Genomic DNA, 23,975 nt, shown 5'->3' with positions numbered 1-23,975 from the left:
GTGGACCTGCTTCTTGCTACCCGTGTGGCGGGGAGGAAGGGAAGGCGAGGAGTTGGGCAGTTAAACTCCCTGGCCCTAGGACAGCAGCCCTAAGACCGGAGGGTGCCCCTTGGGAAGGGGTGGGCTGTGCCCGCTGCTCCGTGTTCTCAGCCCCCGAGTTGGGGTTCACGGCTTTCATCCACTGCCCACCCACCTAGCCACCACCTCACCTGTCACCTTGCCCAGGGAGGTTGGCGATGCCAGTCCCACCCCAGCTCCCTCCATCCCAGACTGACCTTTGAGGAGGGCCCACTGGGGGGACACTGGTGATAGAGGAGAAGCGCGCAGGTTGGGGGGGCAACTGTTGCTCTGCCTCTCCTCAGGACCCAGCTTCTCCCGCTGGTCCGGGTGGCAGGGCTGGCTTGAGGGCCACTTGCCACTGCAGAGGAGGCATATAGCCATCCCCCCAGGCCTATATGGGCCCTCCACCCTACCCTGCCCTGATCACATGACCCAACGTGTGCTTCCTCTCACCTGAGTGCCGGCAGCTGTTCTAGAAGCTCCAGCCTCTGGCTAAAGCCACTTGTGCCCTTGACCCCTAGGACAGTCACCAGAGAGGGGGATGCACGCCCTCCAGGCTCTGGCTGCCCTGCCTGGAGGGATGGGCGAGCCCAGACACACCTCTCCCGAGGAGCTCAGAGCCACAGGGGCTGTTCCGACAGGGGCGGTGGAGTAAGTCAGGGTGCGTGGTCCAGGCCAAAGGGGTATCCTGGGCCAAGGCCGTTGGTGGGAGAGCTGGGGGTCTGGTGGGGGGCGTTCATAACAGCCCTTGGGGGCACTGATTCCCCTGGGTTTGGACGGGGCAGGGCGTGGAGAGGGCGGATGGTGGAAGGAGGCGTCGGGAGGGCTAGGAAAAGTGGTAAGGCACGCTGAAGGGTTTCAATCAGTCAGAAGATGAAATCTGGGACTTCCCTGGTAGTTCAGTGGTTAGGACTCTGCGCTTCCACTGCAGGGGGCACGGGTTCCATCCCTGGTGGGGGGAACTAAGATCCCGGATGCCCCACAGCGTGGCCCAAAAAAAAAAAAAAAAATCTTTCTGGAGCCTCTGTGATTGGCCAGCCCTGGGGCACATACCTGAGAACAAGAATGATGTGACCCTGTGCCCTTGGGGGATCACAGTACAGCGATGTTATTTCAATTACTCTACGTTCAGTGATTTACTAAGCACAGCGTGTTCTCTCTGTGCCAGGCACTGTTCTTTATTTTTTTTTTAAATATAAATTTATTTATTTTATTTATTTTTGGCTGTGTTGGGTCTTCACTGCTGCACGCGGGCTTTCTCTTGTGGTGAGTGGGGGCTTCTCATTGCGGTGGCTTCTCTTGTTGCGGAGCATGGGCTCTAGGCGCACGAGCTTCAGTAGTTGCGGCTCACGGGCTCTAGAGAGCAGACTCAGTTGTTGTGGCGCACGGGCTTAGTTACTCCGCAGCATGTGGGATCTTCCTGGACCAGGGATCAAACCTGTGTCCCCTGCATTGGCAGGCGGATTCTTAACCACTGCACCACCAGAGAAGCCCCAGGCACTGTTCTTAAGTCTTTTTCTTAAATGGTAAAATAAACCATAAAATATTACCGTAAAATATACATAACATAAAACTTACCATCTTAACTATTTAAGTGTACAGTTCAGTGACGTTAAGTATCATATTGTTGTACAAGCATCTGCACCATCCATCTCCAGAACTCTTCATCTTGCAAAACTGAAACTCTGTCCCCATTAAACGCTAACTCCACATCCTCCCTCCTCCAGCCCCTGTCAGCCACCATTCAACTTTCTGTCTCTATGAAACTGACTCTTCTAGCGACCTCCTATAAGTGGAATCAGACAATATTTGTCCTTTCGTGACTGACTTCATTCACTGAACATCATGTCCTCAAGGATCATCCATGTTGTAGCAGATGTCAGGCTCTCCTTCCTTTTTAAGGCTGAATAATATTCCATTGTGTGGATATTCCATTTCTTGTGTATCCATTCACCTGTTGATGGGCACTTGGGTTGCTTCCATCTTTTGGTTATCGTGAATCACGCTGCTATGAACGAGTATGCAAATATGTTTGAGTTCCTGATTTTATTTCTTTTGGGTCCATACCCAGAAGTGGAATTGCTGAATCACATGGTACTTCTGTGTTTAATTTTTTGAGGAGCTGTGTTAACCTAAATAAATTATGATACATAAAAGATAAGAACATGATTCCACACACACACACAAAAATAAGTTTTGGACTTCCCTGGTGGCGCAGTGGTTAAGAATCTGCCTGCCAATGCAGGGGACACGGGTTCCAGCCCTGGTCCGGGAAGATCTCACATGCTGCGGAGCAACTAAGCCCGTGTGCCACAACTACTGAGCCTGCGCTCTAGAGCCCGTGAGCCACAACTACTGAAGCCCACGCACCTAGAGCCCGTGCTCCACAGCTAGAGAAACCACTGCAATGAGGGGCCCGTGAGCCACAACAAAGAGTAGCCCCCGCTCGCCGCAACTGGAGAAAGCCCACGGGCAGCAACGAACACCCAACGCAGCCAAAAATAAATAAATTAATTAAAAAACAACTCTTACAAGTCATAATTTATTTACTATTTACAACAGCCCTAGGAGGTAGGCATAATTTACTAGCCCCGATTTAGAGATTTAGGGGAACAGAAGTGAGTGACTCACCCAGGAAGGGTCCCACAATTAGTAAGAAGCAAGCAGGTTTCAATTCCAGAGCTGGGTTTGTAACCACTAAGCTATGAGGCCTTACCCAATGTTTATTGAGTGCCTACCATGAGCCAGAAAGCCCTAATAAATTGAGAAGATGCCCAGATAAAAGACTAGGAAGAAGCATACAAAAATTTTTATGGAAAAATTCAAACACATAAAAGTGGACAGAATAGTCTAATAATGAACTCCCATAGGCCCATCACCCAACTTCAGCCCATCTAATTTCACACTATTCCCCTCCTGTTTGCAAATCCCAGACACTCCAGCTATAAATATTTCAGTATGTATCTCTAAAATACAAAGACTTTTTTTAAACATAATAACCTCAATACTATCATGCTGCCTAAAGAAATGAGCAGCAATTCCTTAATATCGTCAAATAGCTAGCCAGTGTTCACATTTCCTGATTGTCTTATAATTTGTTAATGATTTATTTGAATCATAGTCCTCTGGTTTCAATTGGTTGATGCTTCTCTTTGGTCTCGTTTAGCTTATACATTCTCCCCCCCCCCCTTTTTTTTTTTTAAAGGAATTCCTTTATTTTATTTATTTATTTATTTATTTATTTATTTATTTATTTATTTATTTTTGGCTGTGTTGGGTCTTCGTTTCCGTGCGAGGGCTTTCTCTAGTTGTAGCAAGCGGGGGCCACTCTTCATCGCGGTGCGCGGGCCTCTCACTATGGCGGCCTCTCTTGTTGCGGAGCACAGGCTCCAGACGCGCAGGCTCAGTAGTTGTGGCTCACGGGCCTAGTTGCTCTGCAGCGTGTGGGATCTTCCCAGACCAGGGCTCAAACCCGTGTCCCCTGCATTGGCAGGCAGATTCTCAACCACTGCGCCACCAGGGAAGCCCCATTCTCCCCCTTTGATCTCTTTGTTTTCTTGCCTTTTTTTTTTTTCTTTAAAAAATTTTTTTAAATTTTTAATCTTTTTAATTAATTTTTATTGGGGTAAGTTGACTTACAATGTTGTGTTAGTTTCTGCTGTACAGCAAAGTGAATCAGTTATACATATACATATAGCCACTCTTTTTTTAAGATTCTGTTCCCATATAGGTCATTACAGAATATTGAGTAGAGTTCCCTGTGCTATACAGTAGGTCCTTATTAGTTATCTATTTTGTATACAGTAGTGTGAGTATGTCAATCCCAATCTCCCAATTTATCGCACCCCCCCGCCCTGCTTTTTTTTTGGCTGGCCATGCGGCATGTGGGATCTTAGTTCCCCGACCAAGAATCAAACTCCCCCTGCAGTAGAAGGGCAGAGTCTTAACCACTGGACTGGACACTTCATAGGTGATATCGTGTACATAACCCTAGGAGGCAGGTAATGTCAGCGCATTTCTCACTCGTGGTGGTAGTGCCTGCCGATAAACATCACCTAGATTCATAATCCATTAAGAGTTACAAAGTGGTGATAGTCAAATCTGCCACTTCTTCATTGACTTTTGGAATAGGTCTGTAAAGAGAAATTTCCCCTCATCTATGTGGTTACCCAGAGGTACAGATGGTGTAAGTCAGCATAAATACTTAATTCTCTCTTTAGCTTGTCAATTTTCAAATTTCATAATTTTCAAGATTTTGAGTTGGTTCCCAAGTAGCCTTCAAAAGTGACTGGTTGGGCGGGGGAGGGATAAATTAGGAGGTTGTGATTAACATATATACACTACTTACATAAAATAGATAACAAACAAGGACCTACTGTATAGCACAGGGAACTATACTCAATATTTTGTAATAACCTATAAGGGAAAAGAATCTGAAAAAGAATTTATATACATATACACATATATATGTATGTATATGTGTATATATATACATATATATGTGTATATATATACACACATATATATATCTGAATCACTGTGCTGTACACTGAAACTAATATGACATTGTAAATCAACTATACTTCAATTAAAAAAAAATACATGGAAAAAGTAAAGTAAGCAAAAAATTTAAAAAAAGATAAGCTAGGGATAACTGCCAATCAGTTTTTGATTGACATATGATAACCAGTGTTACTGATTTTATATATAATGCCATAAAAATTGAACAAAATAAAATGAAAGAAAAAAATAGGTTTTCCAACCTGTACTCTTGTAAAATAAAATAAAAAGGAATTACTAGAAAAATGAAAAAAAGTTGCTGGCTATTTATTTTTTAGTTAAAATGCATAGATTTAGCTCCTCTGTCGGGGCCAAGCTTTCAGCCAGTGTGCCCAAAGGGGGTGGAATTAAACAGGAAGTTTATATCTGGGACTGGGTCTTGGCCAGGGTGTCTAGAGTTTGGATACACACTGGGTGGGGGTCAGGGGTGGGGTGGAGTGCTGGGGAATGATCACTAAGTGTCACGGGAACCAGGTTTTTCACGGTCACAGAAGGACTTTAGAAACATGTAAAGGGGCTGGGATAAACCTTGGTGTTGGATTAGAATTAGAGATATTGGTGTGCACCCATGGGTTTAAAGACATAAGATAATATAGGGACATATTGTAACATATTACAACGAGAGAAGCAAGAAATGACACTGGCCTTCCCTGGTGGCGCAGTGGTTAGGAATCCGCCTGCCAATGCAGGGGACACGGGTTCGAGCCCTGGTCCGGGAAGATCCCACGTGACGCAGAGCAACTAAGCCCGTGTGCCACAACTACTGAGCCTGCGCTCTAGAGCCCCATGAGCCACAACTACTGAAGCCCGCGTGCCTAGAGCCCGTGCTCTGCAACAAGAGAAGCCACTGCAATGAGAAACCTGCGCACCGCAAAGAAGAGTAGCCCCCGCTCGCCGCAACTAGAGAAAGCCTGTGCGCAGCAACGAAGACCCAACGCAGCCAAAAATAAATAAATAAATAAATTTGTTAAAAAAAAAAAAAAAAGAAATAATGATACTGTGGTAGCAGTGAGCCCACCTGGCACCCAGATCTTGGTTTCTAAATATCATTCCCCACTAAACAGAAGGAAAGCTCCTTGGAGAAAGGGTGGAGTCCAGAGCTGGGGCAGGTAAAATTTCAAGAAAAAATCACACTGGAACATCTTGTTGAGCCAATAAGGAAGGAAGTGCCAAAGATGGAATTAGAAAACAATCATCATTTAGCAACCATTATCTGATAGAAGAGACAGACATGGTGGACACCTCCGTGCCACTCCCTTTTTCCTGCCTTCATTGAGGATGTGCTGCCTGGAGCCACAGCAGCCATCTAGCTACATGAGAAAATGGCCAAGAGAATCTAGGTCATTAACCCTATTATCATTTGACCAAATCAATGCCAGCAGCCATCCTCCTCCAGAATTCTTGTAAATAAAAATAAAACCCTCTTTGCTAACAACAGCAACAAAATTTGATTCAGGCAAGAGTCATCAATGAATATTCAATCTGGTGGGTGAAGGTCTGTTGAGGAGCGGATATTTAATTAGTTTCATGGTATTTTCCAATAAGGCACTTACTGATAAGTGCAACACACTAACTCATGCTGGAGAAACCTGGAAGACACCATTTAATTAATTAATTAATTAATTAATTTAAAAAATATTTTTAATAGAGGAGGAAGGAACATTTCCCACTTCATTTTAATTAATTAATTTATTTATTTATTTTTGGCTGTGTTGGGTCTTCGTTTCTGTGCGAGGGCTTTCTCCAGTTGCAGCAAGCGGGGGCCACTCTTCATCGCGGTGCGTGGGCCTCTCACTATCGCGGCCTCTCTAGTTGCGGAGCACAGGCTCCAGACGCGCAGGCTCAGTAGTTGTGGCTCACGGGCCCAGTCGCTCCGCGGCATGTGGGATCTTCCCAGACCAGGGCTCAAACCCGTGTGCCCTGCATTGGCAGGCAGATTCTCAACCACTGCACCACCAGGGAAGCCCTATATATATTTTTGATGTGGACCATTTTTAAAGCCTTTATTGAATTTGTTACAATATTGCTTCTGTTTTATGTTTTGGTTTTTTGGCCGCAAGGCATGTGAGATCTTAGCTCCCCGGCCAGGGATGGAACCCGCACCCCTTGCATTGGAAGGGGAAGTCTTAACCACTGGACCGCAGGGGAAGTTCCTGGAAGACACCGTTTTAACATAATCAGGTTATTATAATTAGGGTAGGTTATAAGTAGTGGAAGAAATCAACATTCTTTGCCTCCTGATACATGCTCTGAGAACATAACATCACTTCTGTGTTTCTGTCCTAAATGCATAAGTCATGAGGAAATATTAAAGAAAAGCAAATTGAGAGGCTTTCTACAAAATAACTAGCCAGCCAGTAATCTCCAAAAATATCAAGGTCATAAAAGACAAGGAAAGAATGAGGAATTGTTCCAGACTGCAGGAGACTGAATTAGACAGCAAAATACAGCATGTGATCCTGGGACGGATGCTGGAGCTTTAAAGAACTTTACTGAAACTCTGAATGGGATTTGGGAATTACCGGGTGATATTGGATCCATATTAATTTCCTGATTTTGAAGATCATACTGTGATTATATGGAAGAATGTGCTTTACTTAAGAAGTAAACTGGGACTTCTCTGGTGGCACAGTGGTTAAGAATCCGCCTGCCAATGCAGAGGACACGGGTTCAAGCCCTGGTCCGGGAAGATTCCCCCATGTCGTGGAGCAACTAAGCCCGTATGCCACAACTACTGAGCCTGCGCTCTAGAGTCTGTGAGCCACAACTACTGAGCCCACGTGCCAAAACTACTGAAGCCTGTGCGCCCGAGAGCCTGCGCTCTGCAACAAGAGAAGCCACTGCAATGAGAAGCTGGTGCACTGCAACGAAGAGTAGCTCCTGCTCGCCGCAACTAGAGAAAGCCCACGCGCAGCAATGAAGACACAGCGCAGCCAAAAATAAAAATTAATTAATTAATTTATTTTAAAAAATTAAGAAAACCAATCAGTTAAAAAAAAAAAAAGAAAGAAACACTAGGGACTTCACTGGTGGTCCAGTGATTAAGAATCGGCCTTCCAATGCAGGGGATGTGGGTTTGATCACTGGTGAGGGAACTAAGATCCCACATGCCTCGGGGCAGCTAAGCCCGTGCACCTCAACTACTGAGCCCACTTACCACAACTAGAGAGAAGCCGGCGTGCCTCAAAGAAAGAAAGAAACACTGAAGAATTAAGGGTTAATGAGACACCATGTGTGTATCTTATACTCAAAGGATTCAGAAATGTTAACAATTGGGGAATCTGGGCAAAGTGTTTATGGGAGCTCTGTGCATTCTTTCTGCAACTTTTATGTAAATTTGACATTATTTTAAGATAAAAAATTAAAAACCCAAATGCACAAAGTTGAACATTTGATGCATTTTGATCTGCAATCATTATCCTTATTGAGGATCAAATTGTCCAGTTTGTGGCCAATGGAAGCTTCTAATTGGCTCCCATTGACATTATCTTACCAGGTAATGTCTTTGATAACTCCCTTTCTGGTATATCAAGATGTGCCATTTTTGTCTGTACATTTCCTGCCCCTGACTCAGAATCAGATTTTTCCTCAGTGTTCCTGGCTTCTTTCAATTGGAAATGGTATTTAGAGACCATGATCTGGGCTTATGGGGTGCTTATTACAAGAAGGTTGGTCTTTGTTTCAGACTTTTTTTCAGTGGACAGAGGTAGGAAATGTTTGCTTTTTATAAAGATAAAATATATCATGATACTCCCAATTCAAATTCAAGACCACAGGGTTTTTCTTTAATGTGATCAATCTTACATCTGTACCTCCTTCATTCTCTCTGAAAAGCCCTGTTCTTGCCACCAACATAATCACTCCTTTACTTTATCCCAGACTAAATGTGCAACAAGCTCAGAATAACAATTTTAACACCACCACCACTATTATAGTGGTATGTGCAATCAAATTGTGGCGTTTTAAAGTCACTAGTTCATCTCTGCATTGTTTTGTCACCAACTGGATACACAGGTTAATTCGTTTTATCTTACTTTTGTTTTTAGGGATATCTTATATTTTAAATTTTGTTTTAAAGTTATATAAAATATTTACATGGTTGTAAAGTCAGATATCCAAAACAAGGTACAGTTTTAAAAGTCTAGCTTCTATCTTTGTCCCTTCTATTCTACCCCTTCCCTCTATAGGTAACCTTTTAAAAAATGTTATGATTTATTGTTCCATTTTTGAAAAATGTAAGCTAGTACACCACGAAAGAATTTGATTAAGGTAATTGAGCTGATCTACATATTCAATAAAGGCAGGGGAAGGGGAAGAAAGGAGTATTGAGGCAATTCTCCATCCCACCTCAAGCTCTTTGCATCCCACCTCAAGCTCTTATCCCACCCCAAGCTCTTCGCCATTGTCAGTTCCATTGCTTCTTTAGGGAAATATTTTTGGACTTTCCAAATAGTCCATGATATGCCTCCCTCACTCGCTATAATTTATCACCTTTGTAATTAATAATTACATAATTGACTGCTTAATGTCTATCTCATTCCCTAGACTGAGGTCCATGAGGGAGGGCAGCAATATTTACTCAACATTGTGTCCACAGCGCCTAGCACAGTGCCTGGCTCATAATAGGCCCTCTTATTGATGCTTATTACATCTAATGAATGAATTTATTGTATGTATGAATGAATGTGAATGATGAATAAATGATGTTGGCTTTAGGCTCTTCCACGGCCCCTTAACCTCTCTAGACTTCTGTGGTTCCTCTCTGTAAAATGTGATCGGACGGTTCATCCCTCCCCCAGGATTGGCGAGAAGCCTAAGAGAGGTGACGAACACTTACAAATCCCTTCGCTGGTGTCGCGTTGAATTCTGTAACGGTTTTACTTATTAACTGGTCTTCTGCAGGTGGCGCCACGTGCCCCGCTCGTGCCCCGAGTCGGGATGGGGCGGGGCCAGGGATGGGGGCGGGGCCGAGGCTGGGGTGGAGCCAGGACGCGGCAGGGGCGGGGCCAGCAGCTGCGGCGCCGCCGGGCCTGTGCGGCCCAGGACGTCCCCGTCGCCTCTGGCCCCGCCTCCCAGGGCGGGACTTCTACGGCGATTGGCCAGTGTAGGCGAGAGGCGGTCGCCATTGGTTCGTGGCACCGTCTGCTTGGCGGGCGGTGTCCCGACGCAGGTGCCGGCCGGAGCGGAGCTAGCGGCGCTGACGAGACCGGCCGGGCCGGGACCAGGGCCCGGGCAAGCGGAGGGGCCTGCGCGGCCGCCCGGCCCGGCCGCGGATCAGGTAGGCACGGACGGGAGGATGGGGCCAGGGGGTGCCGATCCGCGGGCCGGCCCCGAGTTTGAGGCCCGAGCCCGGCCCCCAGGCGGGACGGCCGGGCTCGGACAGTCGGCCTCAGCCTTCCCAGGGACTAGGTGATCGCAATTTCCGTCTTTGCAGAAGGCAGGAGGTCCCCTGGGGGCCGGCACACAGTAGGTGCCTCTCTGAGCCTCGGTCTCCTCATCTGTGAAACCGGGTCATCCCAGTACCAACCTAATCGGGCTGTAGGGAGGAATCAGGAGGTGGCAAAGGAGGAAAGCGCTCTGCACACAGTAGGCCGTCAATAAATGACCAGTCACCTTCCCCAACCTCCTTCTCAGAGGGGCTCTGCCAGGAAAATAGTAAATATAATGACCCAGGCACTTGCTCAGCAGAGTGCCTGGCTGTTTGTGGGTGCTCAAAACGGGATAGCCAGAATTTATAGGACTAGCTCATTTAGTCCTCTAGCGACAAGATCAAGTGGAAGTACTAGAAACGTTCCCTGCTATACGGATGAGGAATCAAGGCTCAGAGAGGTCAAGCCTTTTGCCCAGGGCTACACAGCGAGTAATGATCAGAGCTGCCATTAGAGCCTGGCCTCCAGTGCAGGGCCATGCAAGTACTGAAGGGCATACAGGAGCCTCTCTGTGGTAAGTGAAGAGGAATGAATGCATTTCACAGGCTCCATGTTTATCCTGAAAAATAATAACAGTGAGCATTTCTTGAGCGCTTACTGTGTGCCAGGCACTGGCTGTGCCTTGTCTCATCAAACCCTACCAACAGCTCTGTAAGCTGATGATAGTAATTATCATAAAAGCTAATATTTATCGACTTTCCCGTATTTATGCATGTATGAGCTGGGTTTCTTTGGGGCCCCATTATACAGAAGAGAAAACTGAGGCCCAAAGAGCAAAACAGCTGGACTGAGATGACACTGTGGGGAGCTAGGGCCCTCTGACTCTTCTTCTCTTGGTTTCCTGCCCTCAGAAAAAAGGAGTCTGGGTAGGTGTGGAAAGGTTGTGGTGCCCCAGCGCCACCCCAGACAAGCCTAGCCAAGGGCGAGCTTCGCTGGAGGAATTGAGCCTGGGTGCTCCTTCCCAGGAAGCCCCTCATTAGACACAGTCCACTAGCTTTGTCAACTTATTTGACAAAGGAGAATAATGAGGCCCAGAGAAGCCAAGTGTCTTGTTCCAGGACACATAGCATTAGTAACAGAGTCAGGACTTAAAAGAACCCGGATCTCTTGAGTCCCAGACCCACTCACTGGACTAAGTTCAAATCCTGGCACTGTGCTGACCTAGCTGTGTGATCTTGGGCAAGAAGCTGCCCCTCTCTGAGCCTCAGTCTCCTCACCTGTCAAATGGGGGTAATTATTGGACTTACGTCATAGTTTCGTCGTGAAGACTCAGTGAAATCCATCTCTCAAGCACTGGGCCAAGTTTGCTTGAGGCATTGGCTCGCTCTGCCATCCCAGCAGCCCCAGAGCTGCAGCCACCCTATCCTTGCATCCAGCCTCGAGTTTGGCCTCTTGCAAGCCCAAGCCTCTGTGCTTTGCACAGATCCCTAGCCTCTAAATATTTCTGATTCCCATCATGGGTGCTGGCGGACCAGGGTCTGGGGGGCGGGGTCAAGAGACCTGGCTCTCCCAACCCTGCGCTTACACAGAGGAGGGGCTGAAAAATTAATGCAGGAACTCTGTACTAGACACAGGGCCAGGTGCTGGAGAGACTGATGAGTGGAAGACAGACGTGGTTAAACCAGTAGATGAAGAAATAAGAGCATTTCATGGGAATTCCCTGGCGGTCCAGTGGTTAGGACTCTGCTCTTTCACTGCTGAGGGTCCAGGTTCAATCCCTGGTCAGGGAGCTAAGATCCCACATGCCGTGCGGCGCGACCAAAAAAGAAAAGAAATAAGAGCATTTCAGGCCCGTAGGCAGAGAGTCTTTCTGCGCTGTTCCTAAGGCCGCTGAGTCATTGGGCCCCCTGGGTCCGGCCTTTGCCCAGTTCTTGGATGGATCGAGAGGGAGCCCACTGTGGCCGTATGCCTGAGCACCCTCTCCAGTATCCGCTGACTCAGGAATAAAGGTGGCATTGGCCTCTCAAAAAAAAAAAAGAAAGCATTTCAGAGATGGGTACCTTCTGTAAGGGCAATAATGTGGACACCAATGGCACTTTGACCAGAGTGGTCAGGGAAAGCCTCTCTGGGGAGGTGACCTTTGAAGGGGACACTTATAACAACTGTTTGAGTTCAGTAAGCTTAGCCACAGTAACCGGCTTGCAGTAGGTACTTAATAAACAGTAGCTGCTATTATTATTTTGGTGATTTGCAGGCCTTGCATTAGCAGATTTTACCAGTGTTTTTTGTTTTTGTTTTTCCCCTGACAGTACAAGAAATGATAGAACTTAATATACAGTAGCTGTGATGTTTCTTGTGATGCCCAATTACTTGCAGAAATGTGAAGGCCAATCCTTGGAGGGGCAAGAGGAGTGGATTCCCCTCTGCCTGCATTCCCTTGGGTAACCCAGCGACTTCCCTGCTGGCCTCTGAGCTGGAAATTCTGGTTGCAGGCACTCGGAAGGGACACCAGTGTACACAACGTGGCAGGCCTGGCCACTGCCCTGAGGATGTTATCTCAGTCATGCAGCCTTCCTCCCAGGCTCCTCCTGCCTCTGGGCTGACACTTGCTTATGTGGCCAACTATAGAGGCTCAGAAGGGCCTGCTGAGCCTGGAGGTCTTCTGGCTGAGCTGTTCAGAGACTGTTGATCTGGCAGCAGACTGTCCTGGTGCAAAAAGTTAGCCGATGACTTACACTGCTTCCCTCCCGCCCCTCTTTGGGTCTCAGAATTTGACTGGCAAGGGTTGGTAAAAAAACAATTGTGGGGGGACCTCAGCGAATGTTTCGGGGGTCTCTGGATCATAGTTCCTAGGGACAGACGGTGGAGTATGAGACAAGTTTGGGACAGAGATCCTTAGCTCCAGGGCACCTGTATTGGCTTCAAGAGGCCTCTGTTACTTTCATGAAATTCTCCGAGGGAAATACACAAGCCTTGCTGGCTGGTTCTGTGACAGAAGAAGAGCTTGCCAAGGGTTCCTTTTGGCAGGTCAGACCCTGGGGTGGGGGGCAGAATCCTGCTGAAGTCTCCCACCCAGAGCAGACTTCAGATCGCTCCGGTGGCCTCTCCTTGGGGACAGAGGCATGGGTTAGAGCAGCTGCTCTGGTGGGTGGAGACAAGAGACTGCCATGGTCCTCCCCAGCCTGGGCCACTTCCTTGATAGCCTGAGTTATCAAGGAGTTCAGAGCCCCACAAGAGGCCATGAACCAGGAGGGTCAAAGTGACTCACCATCCTGGTCTGCTGGGCCAAGTTTCTAGCTCAGTTCTGGCCCACTCCAAGGCGGGCATGAGCCCAGGCCTGGCAATCCAATCCATGGATAACAGTCTCTACATGCTTGGCGGGCATGGTTCTGTTCCTGGAAAGCGCCAAGCACAGGGCCTGCTATACAGAAGGTGTTCAATCACTGTTAGGTGCTGTTATCATGTCTGGAAAGGTGATATTGGGGGTGACCTGCATGCTTTGCAGGCTGGGCCGGGCTGGGCTCTCTTAGGAGAGTCAGAGGTAATATAATCAAGCCCCTGAGATGTGCCAGGCCTGGGCTGAGCTGCATGTGTGACCTTATTGAATCCTCACAGCCCCCTCCAAAGCCCCATCGTACAGATTGGGCAACCGAGGCTCAGAGAGCTGGATTCGGTGTGTGGCTTGCTAACCTTGCCCTTAATCTTCCTGCCGTCCTCTCCCCAGGCTCCTGGGACCATGGGCCTCGGGCCCTGAGGACGCGGGGCTCCCTGTGGCCATGACGACGGGTGACTGCTGTCACCTCCCTGGCTCCCTGTGCGACTGCTCTGACAGCCCCGCCTTCTCCAAGGTCGTGGAGGCCACGGGCCTCGGGCCACCCCAGTATGTGGCACAGGTGACTTCAAGGGACGGCCGGCTCCTCTCAACTGTCATCCGGGCCTTGGACACACCGAGGTGAGTGGTGACCAAGCAGGGATATTTGCCTTCACTCACTTCGCTCTCAGGTCCGAGGGATTTCCTCCCAGCCCTGCCTGGGGTCAGAAATACAACTGCGGGAATCCCCTGGTGGTCCAGTGGTTAGGGCTTGGTGCTTTCACTGCCGGGGCCTCGGTTCGATCCCTGGTCGGGGAACTAAGATCCCACTAGCCGCGGGCCAAAAAAAACCAAAAAAGAAATCCAGCCCCCTAGAGGGGCCAGGTGGGCAAATAAACCAGTAATTGCCACGTGGAAACTGGCTAGCCAGGTCTGATTCTTCACGATAAGCAGAAACTCCAGATTACTGGGTAAAATCTGAAGGTCCGATGTTGGTGAGTAGCTCACGTCTTGGGGCGGCTGCTTGAGGAAGTGGCTGCCTGTGGACTCAGGGTGCCTGGGCTCAGGTCCTGAGTAGAAGCCTCTCTCCCTGTACAACCTGGGAAAAGTTGCTTCACCCCCGTGTCTCTAAACTGGGGACACCTTCCTCACTGGGTTGTTTTGAGAGTACATGGCTGTGGTCCACATAAAGTGCCCGCAAGGGGCTTTGCCACCTCATAAGCATTTGATAAGTGTATTTAAACCTCACTGCCAGCCTTCCAGACCCACGTGTGAGCTGAGTCCACCTGGTTTGCCAGCTTGTCACCAGTCCCAAGGAAAAGAGATTTAAGGAAACCCCACACAAATTTAAATCCACTTTAACTCATTAAGATTTAATCTGGCCACCAGGTTTTCAAGTTTAATGTATTTTCATGATGTTTACTTGAGACAATTTAATTCATAAGCTTCTCTTTCCAATTTTTTTTTATTGTTACGATATAACATACAATTTAGCTTCTTGGCCATTTTATTTTTTTAAAATTTATTTATTTTATTTATTTATTTTTGGCTGCATTGACTCTTCGTTGCTGCACGTGGGCTTTCTCTAGTTGTGGCGACCGGGGGCTACTCTTCATTGCAGTGCGCGGGCTTCTCGTTGTGGTGGCTTCTCTTGTTGCAGAGTATGGACTCTAGGTGCGCGGGCTTCAGTAGCTGTGGCATGCGGACTCAGTAGTTGTGGCTCGCGGGCTCTAGAGCGCAGGCTCAGTAGTTGTGGCGCACGGGCTTAGTTGCTCCGCTGCATGTGGGATCTTCCCGGACCAGGGCTCGAACCCGTGTCCCCTGCGTTGGCAGGCGGATTCTTAACCACTGTGCCACCAGAGAAGCCCTCTTGGCCATTTTAAAGTGTACAGTTCAGTGGCTTTAAGTACATTCACAGTGTTGTGCAACCATCACCACCATTCAACCGCATAACTCTTTTGATCTTGCAAAACTGAAACTCTGTCCTCATTAGACACTCACTCCCCAGCCCCCTCCCCCAGCCCCTGCCCCCACCATCTACTTTCTGTCTCTATGGATCTGACTTCTTTAGGGACCCCCTGTGAGTGGAATCAGACAGTATTTGTCCTTTTGTGACGGCTTCTTTCACTGAGCATCATGTCTTCAGGGTTCATCTGTGTTGTAGCAGGTGTCAGAATCAATTCATAAGCTTTTCATTCAAAACATAAAAAGAAGCAGATGGAAGCCTTGCAGTGCTTTGGAGGGAGCCCACTGCCAGTCACCCTGTAAGTCTTTGCCTGGCATCACTTCTTTCAGGAAGACTTGCCTAAGCCCAGATGAGATTGGAGTTCTTCTGGGCTTCCTCCAGGGTCTTGGTTTTTATGTCTGCATCTCCATCAGACCCCCTGAAGTCAGGACTGTGCTGCTTGAGCCAGGCTGGGAGCAAGGGGACCCTTGGGGGGCCCAGGGGCCTCCTAGCCAGAGCTGCCGGGGTGGGGGGCAGGGAGGAAGTCTCCCTCCATGGGGTTCCTGGGGGCCACTGAGTGAGTTGACGTCACCTTGCCCCACCCTCCCTTTTTACACCTGGGGAAGCCGAGTCCCAGAGGGAGCTGGACCCCTGCCAGTGTCACTGAGCAGAGCTGAGGCTTGAACCTAGGGCTCCCCCTTGGGTGTGGGGGGCAGGAGGAGAAGCCTGTTCGGTCCCATCAGCCTCCCCTGCAGCCCTCAGAGACCCAGGCGAGCAGCAGTGCCAGAGTGGCCCCTCCGCGGGCAGCTGGTGGTCAGGACAGCCCTGCCCGCTGAGACCGACTGCAAGGCCCTCCTGATCTACCCCTCTGCCATTTTTTTTTGGGGGGGGGGCTGGATTGTATGGTAGTGCTTTTTTTTTTTAATTTTTAAATTTTTAATATAATTTTTAAAGGTTACACTCCATTTACAGTTACAAAATATTGGCTCTATTCCCGGTGCTGTACAATACATCCCTGTAACCTATCTTACACCGAATAGTTCGTACCTCCCACTCCCTGACCCTCACGTTGCCCTTCTCCTCCCTCTCCCCACTGGTAACCACTAGTTTGTTCTCTATATCTGTGAGTCTGCTTTTTGTGTTGTTATACTCACTAGTTTCTTGTATTTTTTAGATTCCACACATAAGCATACAGTAAGTGTCTTTCTCTGTCTGACTCATTTCACTCAGCATAACACCCTCCAAGTCCATCCATGTTGCTGCAAATGGCAAACTGTCATTCTTTTTGACGGCTGTCTCTTCTGCCTTCTTGTTTTGTTTTGTTTTTTGGCCGCACCGTGAGGCATGTGGGATCTTAGTTCCCCGACCAGGGATCGAACCCGTACCCCCTGCAGTGGAAGCACGGAGTCTTAACCACTGGACCACCAGGGAAGTCCCCCCTCTGCCTTTTGATGCAGCTCAATCCCAACTTGCCCAGGCTGAAGGCCAGGGCAGAACAACCCTTCCCAGAGAGAGGGCTGCTGTCTTCCCAAAGGGATGTCAACATCCAGGGATGGGGCCCATCTCCCCAGGAGGAAATGAGGATCCTCCACTGCCACTGCTGGGAGGTGCTGGGGTCGGCAGAGGCCACCCAAGCAGGTCAGTGTCCCCCTCCTTCTCTTCACTCACCCTGTAACTCCTCCTCCCAGCCAGCCTGTGCCATCTGGGAGCAGCAAGGGTGGGGCTGAAAGATACTGTCCCCAGCACCTGGCGGGTTCCATGACCATACAATCAAGCCTTCCATTTCACTTCAGAGGAGACCCTGATTCCTGGGGGCCCATGGCACCCCAAGTGGGGCAGAAAGTTCTGGACCCTGAAACCTTCAGAGGCCAAAGAGGAAGGCCCAGGAGGTATCTCCGGGGCCCAGGACAATCCACAAAGGCTCAGGCTTGAGGGCCAGCATCTGGGGCCCCTCTGGCCTCTGTGAGGCCTCCGTTCTCTCCGGCCCCTGGTCTGTGAGCTGGCCAGGCCCTCCCGGAAGGTGCCCTGAGCATTGCTGCACCCCCAGCCCTGCCACCTGGCCTCCTCCCGCTGCCCGATTCCCCATGGCTTCCATCTCCATCTCCCTTCTGCCCATGGAGCATGCTCTGGGCAGCCCCACTGGGATCTGTGGATGTCTCACCCGCTCCCCCGTCCCATTTCCTCCTCAACTGTATCATTTGCGTGGTTTTCCTGCCAGAATTTCGAGAGTAAAGCCCACTTCTCTTGCCCTACTACTGGTGGCAGGCAGCCTAGTGGCTCAGAGCGTACAGGCCCTGGAGTGACTTCCTGGGTTCCAATCCCAGCTGTGCCCGACGACTAGCTGTGTGACTTCTGCACAAACAGGTTAACCCCTCGACGCCTCAGTTTCCCTGTCTGTAAAACAGGGGCAAAAAGAGCGCCTTCCTCCCAGGCTCCCTGTGAGAATGAGAGAAATTAACCCAGATGTTGCCCTCCAAATTGTGCCTGGGACCTCATCAGCGCTCAATCATAAATCAGTGTGTGCTTTGCTTTCTTGTGTTTTGTTTTCTCTGAACTTGCACCTCTGAAGTAGGGTTCTTCAGGGACAAACCCCAAAACCGACGTGGCTCTCCCTCAAGGTCCTCGTCACTTCCACTTCCCGGCTTGGTTTCCGGAGCCGGGATCCCTTTCCTGTTCACTTGATGTGTGTGGGGAGTGTGGGAGCAGCGGGGAGCCGGGCATGCCCTTTTGACCTTGGAGGAAAAAGTAGCAGCCCAGGCACAGGATTGAGGACCAGAAAGCAGACCTGAGGGGTCAGCTCAGCTCTTGGGTTTCAAAGCAGCCAGGCCCCGCCCCGCAGCAGGAGACGCTGAGAAAAGGATAGAAAGTTTCTGAGGGGAAACTGGCGTTATCTGGAAAACAGCTCTCCTGCTCCGCCTCCTCCGTGGGTTCCCGCAGTCCTCTCTCTGGGCAGAAATGTCTGGAAAACAATGACTCATGTGCTGGACAGCCGCTGGGGCCACCAAGGCCACGCCCCTGGCCTCCTGAGCTGCCCCAGGAAGGACCCAGCGTCCCCAGAGACCAAGCTGGGGCCGAGACTTCCCCGAAGCAGCTTCCTGCAGACGCTTTTTATGTCTGTTTTCCGAGCCTCACTAGAGCAGAAGAGCCGGGGAGCTCTTCTCCCTGGATGCACAGGTTTCTTAGGTAGCATGGCCTTCAGGTGCGGCTGGATCCAGAGCTTCTGACGATGTCCTTGAGACTCTGCTTCTCCCTATCTCTTGGCTCCACCTTCCTCTGTTTCCCTCTGTTTTGGCATCATTCACAGACTCCATGTGGGGACCAGGCTGCTGCCAGCAGCTCCAGACTTACATCAGCCATGCTGCCTGTAGTTCTGGAGTTTAGGGGGAAAAAAAAAAAAAAAAGAATTTCAGGAATCAATTCCCAGTGGCTCTGATTGCATCACACATGCCGTTCCCTGAGTCGGCCCCTGTGACCAGGGATGTGTGGTGTTTTGATTGGTCAGGCCTGAGGTCATCAGGGGTGTCGTCTTGAGGACCAAGAGTTGAGAGTGGATTGGTTGCCCGGCACAATCAGGGTGGTATTGTAGCAGAAGGAGGAGTGGACGCTGGGCAAGCAGGTACAAGTGATGCTCACCCTGGGCCTAAAAAGGTGCTGTGGGAACCTTGGGGAGGGAGTACATCACTCCACCTGTGGGAGTCTGTGAAGGCTTCCCAAGGGAAAGGATATTTGGAGCCGGGCATTGAAGGATGAGTAGGAGTTTGCCAAGTAGCAGCATATAGGGGCAATGCTGAGCTTGTGATCCAGTGCATGTGAAGTAGGCATAGGCAGGAAACTTGATCGTTACTCATGTGTCCCATCTCTGTGTCTAGCGATGGTCCATTCTGCAGGATCTGCCATGAGGGAGCGAATGGGGAGAGCTTGCTGTCTCCGTGTGGTTGCACTGGCACACTGGGCGCCGTGCATAAGAGCTGTCTGGAGAGATGGCTTTCCTCATCCAACACCAGCTACTGCGAGCTGTGCCACACGGAGTTTGCAGTGGAGAAGAGGCCCCGGCCCCTCACAGAGGTATGCTTGGGAGCCTGAGGTTGGAGTGGGCAGAGGGGAAGAAGGCAGGCGAGGGGCCGGAGGAGGGAATTGCCCTGGAGGATCCTGGTAGGCTGGGGAAGCAGCTTCTCTATAGGGAGGAACCTCTCTCCTCTCCCCGGGGTCAGTTCTGCTGATGGGGGTGGGGAACCGGGCCTGAGGTTCCAGACCTGACAGACCCTGTGCCTCCTCCCTGTTTTGGTCACTTCAGGTGACCCTAAGGCTGAGACCTGGGGAATGAGAAGGGGGTGCCCAACCTGAGGAAGGGCAGTCCTGGCGGAGGGCACAGCAAGTGCAAAGGCTCTGAGGCCAGGAGAAGCTTGGTGTTTTTGACAAAGCCCACATGGCTGGAGTGGAGCTAGTTAAAGGTGGAGGAGAGTGGCCCAGAAGGAGGGGTAGTGGCCTCGCCGGGGGGCTTTGTGGGCCAAGCCTGGGAGCTTAGACTGTAGCCTGAGCGTGATGGGTGGGGGTTGAGATGGGATATTCCCAGGCATGACGGGAGCCACATGGCTTTCCAGAGCATTGCTGGTTGCCCGAGTGCCCTCCAGGCTCCTCTCTGCCCAGCTTGGCTTGGTGTGGGGCAGCTGAGAGCTGCAGGGGGATGTCACTGCGCCGAGGTGTGGGCTCCTGGAAAGGCCCCGGGCCCGCCCGGGACCTTGGGCTCTTAGGAGAACAGTTGGAGGGAGAGCCAGCCTGCCTGCACCGCTCCCCACCCCCCGCAACGCTCCCACCCCAGTGCCTTTGCACATGCTCCTTCTGCAGCCTTGAGCGCCGTCTCCCCCATTCTTCACCAGGCCCCTTCTGCTCGTTCAGTTCTCTGCGGTGTCACCTCCTCGGCATAGCCTTCCCCATCCTGATCATTCACACTGTTTCATGCCTCCCCTGACTAGCATGGGAGCTATGGGCAGGGACTTTTTCCTGCCATCATCTGTGGCAGGCAGTGTAGCATAGAGGCCAAGACGCACAGGCCCTGGGACAAGACTTCCTGGGCTCCAGTCCTGGCTTTGTGGACGACTAGCCATATGAGTTTGCACAAATGGGTCAGCCTCTCCGTGCCCTCAGTTTCCCCCATCTATAAAACAAGGTCATGGGGCTTCCCTGGCGGTCCAGTGGTTAAGACTCCGTGCTTCCACTGCAGGGGGCATGCGTCTGATCCCCTGCACGGCCAAAAAAACCAAAGAACCAAAAAACAAAAAACAGGGGCAGAAGTGCCCCGCACCTATCCGGGCCTGGCCTGTGTCATCGTCATTGTCTCCATAAATATTTGAAAGAAGGAACGAACGCAGGGAGGTGCCAGGCGGGAGGCTGGTCCTGCAGGGCCCAGCGATGAAGACGGGCGTCAGCAGAGGGGACGGAGGCCCTGGCGGTCCCGCACCCCATCCCCCCGCGGAGGCTCGACGGAGGGTGGTGCATGACGGTCTCTCTCAGCGGCTCCCCCTCCCTTCTTCTCCGCAGTGGCTGAAGGACCCAGGGCCTCGGACAGAGAAGAGGACACTGTGCTGCGACATGGTGTGCTTCCTGTTCATCACGCCTCTGGCCGCGATCTCAGGCTGGCTGTGCCTGCGCGGGGCCCAGGACCACCTCAGGCTCCATAGCCGGCTGGAGGCGGTGGGGCTCATCGCCCTCACCATCGCCCTCTTTACCATCTACGTCCTCTGGACGCTGGTGAGTGGCTGCCCGCCGGAGATCAGACATCTGGGAGCAGTCAGGCCCGGGGTTTGGTCAGCGGCTTGGAGCGGGTGGGGGGCGCCCTGCCTGCCTCGGCTTGTGGCTGGCCCTCGGGTGGAAGCAATTCCCAGCATCTCATGGAGCTCCAGATTCCAAGCTGGTCCAAGGTCCAGGGAGCCAGGCGTGAGCCTTCTGCCCCAAGGATACAAGGGCACATGATCACCTCTGCTGAGTGCAGGCCCCGCCAGCCACGAGCTCCACCAAGACTGTACTGGCTGGGGGGTGGGGGGGTGGGGAGAGGCAGAGGGACACCGAAAGGCTGCGGAAGAAAGAGCAGGAGAAAGAGAGACAGAGAGAGAGGACCATCAAGAGACAGAGAAGGACTTCCCTGGCGGCCAGTGGTTAAGACTCCACGCTTGCACTGCAGGGGGCGTGGGTTGATCCCTGGACGGGGAACTAAGATCATCCCACGCGGGGGTTGGGTGGATGCTGAGAGAGAAAACGACTGGGGTTGAGAGAGAGTGAGTGTAGTGGGGTGTTGTCCCGGCTTCTGGCAGGCATGAGAACCCTCGCTCAGAGAGGAAAGGTCCCCAGAGTCTGGCCCCTCAGACAGAACCACTGGCCTCCAGCTGTGGGGCACTCCCTCCTCAAGAACTGTTTCCCAGCGCATCCACCAAGCAGGTTTTTTAATACAAGTAGGATGAAATCATAGGTCCTGCTTTGCAGTCTGCTTGTTTTCACTTTGCTAATGTCCTTTAAAAAAAAAAAAAGGCAGCCACCCAACAATCCTTCATTGTATGGGCGTGCTGTATTTTTTTAACTAATCCCTTTTGATGGACACTGGGATCATTTCCAATGTTTTTTGTTGTTGTTGGTTTGTTTTTTTGTTTCCCTTCTTTTTTTGCCGTTATAAACTGTGCTTTGGGTGCCACCTGTGCAAATGTTTCTTGGAACTGGCTTGGTTAAAGAGGATGAACCATTGACATTTATTGGAAAAAAAATTTTTTTTTTTTAATAGATTTGACTCATTAGAGCAGTTTGAGGTTAAACAGCAAAATGGAGCAGAAAGTACAGAGTTCTCCAAAATCCTTCCCCAACACCTGCAGAGCCTCTTCCACGAGCAGCAGGGCACCAGAGCAGTGCATTTATTACAGTCGACGAACCAACATTGACACATCATCACCCCAAGCCCATAGTTTACATTAGGGGTTCACTCTTGGTGTTGAACAATTTGTGGGTTTAGACAAATGTATAATGACATGTATCCACCATTAGAGTGTCATACAGAGTATTTTCACTGCCCTAAAACCCCTCTGTGATCCTCCTGTTCATCTCTCCCTCCCCCAAGCCCTGGTAACCACTGCTCCTCTTACTGTCTCCATAGTTTTGCCTTTTCCAGAATGTCCTATAGTTGGAATCATGCAGTCTGTAGCCTTTTCAGTGAAAGCACCGAGTCCTAACCACTGGACCGCCAGGGAATTCCCTGTAGCCTTTTCAGATCTGCTTCTTTCACTTAGTCATATGCATTTAAGGTTCCTCCATGTCTTTTCATGACTTGATAGCTCATTTCTTTTTGGTGCCAAGTAACATTCCATCATCTGGATGTCCCACAGTTTATCCACTTACCCACTGAAGGACATCTTAGTTGCTTCCAAGTTTTGGCAGTTATATGATCCATTGACGTTTGGCCCCTTCCCAGAGGCTTTATCACTTCACTGCCACCCTCTGAGAGACAGAAAGGGACCCCCCCCCCTTCCACACACACACACACACACACACACACAGACCCTCTCACCCTTGCAGGGCCCTCAGTGCTGGTGGGGAGGTTCCCCAGGTGAGGCAATGGGTGTGTGTGCACTGTCTGTGTGAGAAATGCCCGGATGCTGCCCGTGCTTCTGGAAGCAGGAGCCTGGTCCTGGTTAGGTCGAGGCAGATGCCTCAGGGGCCCCGTTTTCCTCTCTTGGGGGTAGAGGCTGGCTGGCCAGAGGCTGGCCCTCCTGCTCATCTCCACCCTGCCCTGCAGGTCTCATTCCGCTACCATTGCCAGCTGTACTCCGAGTGGAGAAGGACCAACCAGAAAGTGCGCCTGAAGATCCGGGCCACCGATGGCCCCGAAGGCACCCAGCACTCCCCTCTGGCAGCTGGGCTCCTGAAGAAGGTGGCAGAGGAGACGCCCGTGTGAAGGCCGGGCTGGCAGGGCCAGAGGCAGCTGGCGATGCCCTGGCGTTTGGAAGGACAGAAACTGCCCGACCCTTCCCGCACGGCCGGAATGCTTCTTAGGCCAGGAGATGCCAAAGTGGAGCTGATTCCGTGATTCCCGTGTGAAGCTATTCTCAGATCGTTTTGCACACTCTGATACACGAGGAGGACAGACGGACGTGGTCCCGAGCTTCGGATGGAGCAGGCACCCTGATCTCATTCTGAGGTCTACCTGGCCCCTCCTGGGCCAGCAGCCATGGCCAGAGGCGAGTCGCGGGCACCCATCGAACTGGGAGGTTCCGCAAGCTTCTTGCACTTTTCTGCACCTGGCAGGCTCACATTCCCGGCACCCTCAACTTTATAAAGTTGCACCGTGTTTCAAAACCCACCCCACCCCACCCCCCCCCCCAGTGAATAAAAGGAGCCCTTGCTGGACAAAACGGACTTGTCAGTCACGTTTCTGAGGCCTCAAAGTGAGGGTGCTGGGACCGAGGGGAGTCAGGACCACACAGAGGTAACAGCAGCAACAACCAATGCTCTCGGCTGGTTTGAGGGATCACAGGGCTAGAAGCAAAGTGGGAGTTTTCAAGTGAAGAGCAGGTAGCAGGGCTATGTATTAAATGATTTAAAATAAATATACATAAGAATAGTGTCTACTTCCTGTGTGTCTCCCATGAGTCAGATACCCCGCTGGGCCCTTTACACTCACTAACAAGTAATGTCCACACTTACCGAGGGTCACCCTGTACAGGGCCCAGTACTTTTTTTTTTTTTTTTGGCC

General features: G+C 50.6%; 1 protein-coding gene across 1 annotated transcript; it reads left to right on the top strand.

The window, feature by feature from the left end:
- Positions 1-9,777: 9,777 nt before the first annotated feature.
- Positions 9,778-23,841, top strand: MARCHF2 (membrane associated ring-CH-type finger 2). Its single transcript, XM_068537084.1, has 5 exons — positions 9,778-9,898; positions 13,714-13,941; positions 19,114-19,309; positions 20,783-20,992; positions 23,019-23,841. The coding sequence occupies exons 2-5, from the start codon at positions 13,766-13,768 to the stop codon at positions 23,175-23,177; spliced, it is 741 nt and encodes a 246-aa protein (XP_068393185.1). The 5' UTR covers positions 9,778-9,898; positions 13,714-13,765; the 3' UTR covers positions 23,178-23,841.
- The last annotated feature ends 134 nt before the right edge of the window (positions 23,842-23,975 follow it).

The sequence above is a fragment of the Eschrichtius robustus genome, chromosome 2 (assembly GCF_028021215.1).
Source record: "Eschrichtius robustus isolate mEscRob2 chromosome 2, mEscRob2.pri, whole genome shotgun sequence".
In the NCBI taxonomy this organism is placed as follows: Eukaryota; Metazoa; Chordata; class Mammalia; order Artiodactyla; family Eschrichtiidae; genus Eschrichtius; species Eschrichtius robustus.
The sequence above is the reverse complement of the archived record's forward strand: the minus strand, read 5'-3'. Positions and strand labels throughout refer to the sequence as shown.

What these genes read in the sequence shown, in the direction of transcription:
- MARCHF2 (XM_068537084.1), top strand. Translation starts at nt 13,766, where the DNA reads ATGACGACGGGTGACTGCTGTCACCTCCCTGGCTCCCTGTGCGACTGC. An exon ending in CGGGCCTTGGACACACCGAG is followed by an intron (nt 13,942 to 19,113) that starts GTGAGTGGTGAC and finishes CTCTGTGTCTAG; the next exon opens with CGATGGTCCATTCTGCAGGA. An exon ending in GGCCCCGGCCCCTCACAGAG is followed by an intron (nt 19,310 to 20,782) that starts GTATGCTTGGGA and finishes TCTTCTCCGCAG; the next exon opens with TGGCTGAAGGACCCAGGGCC.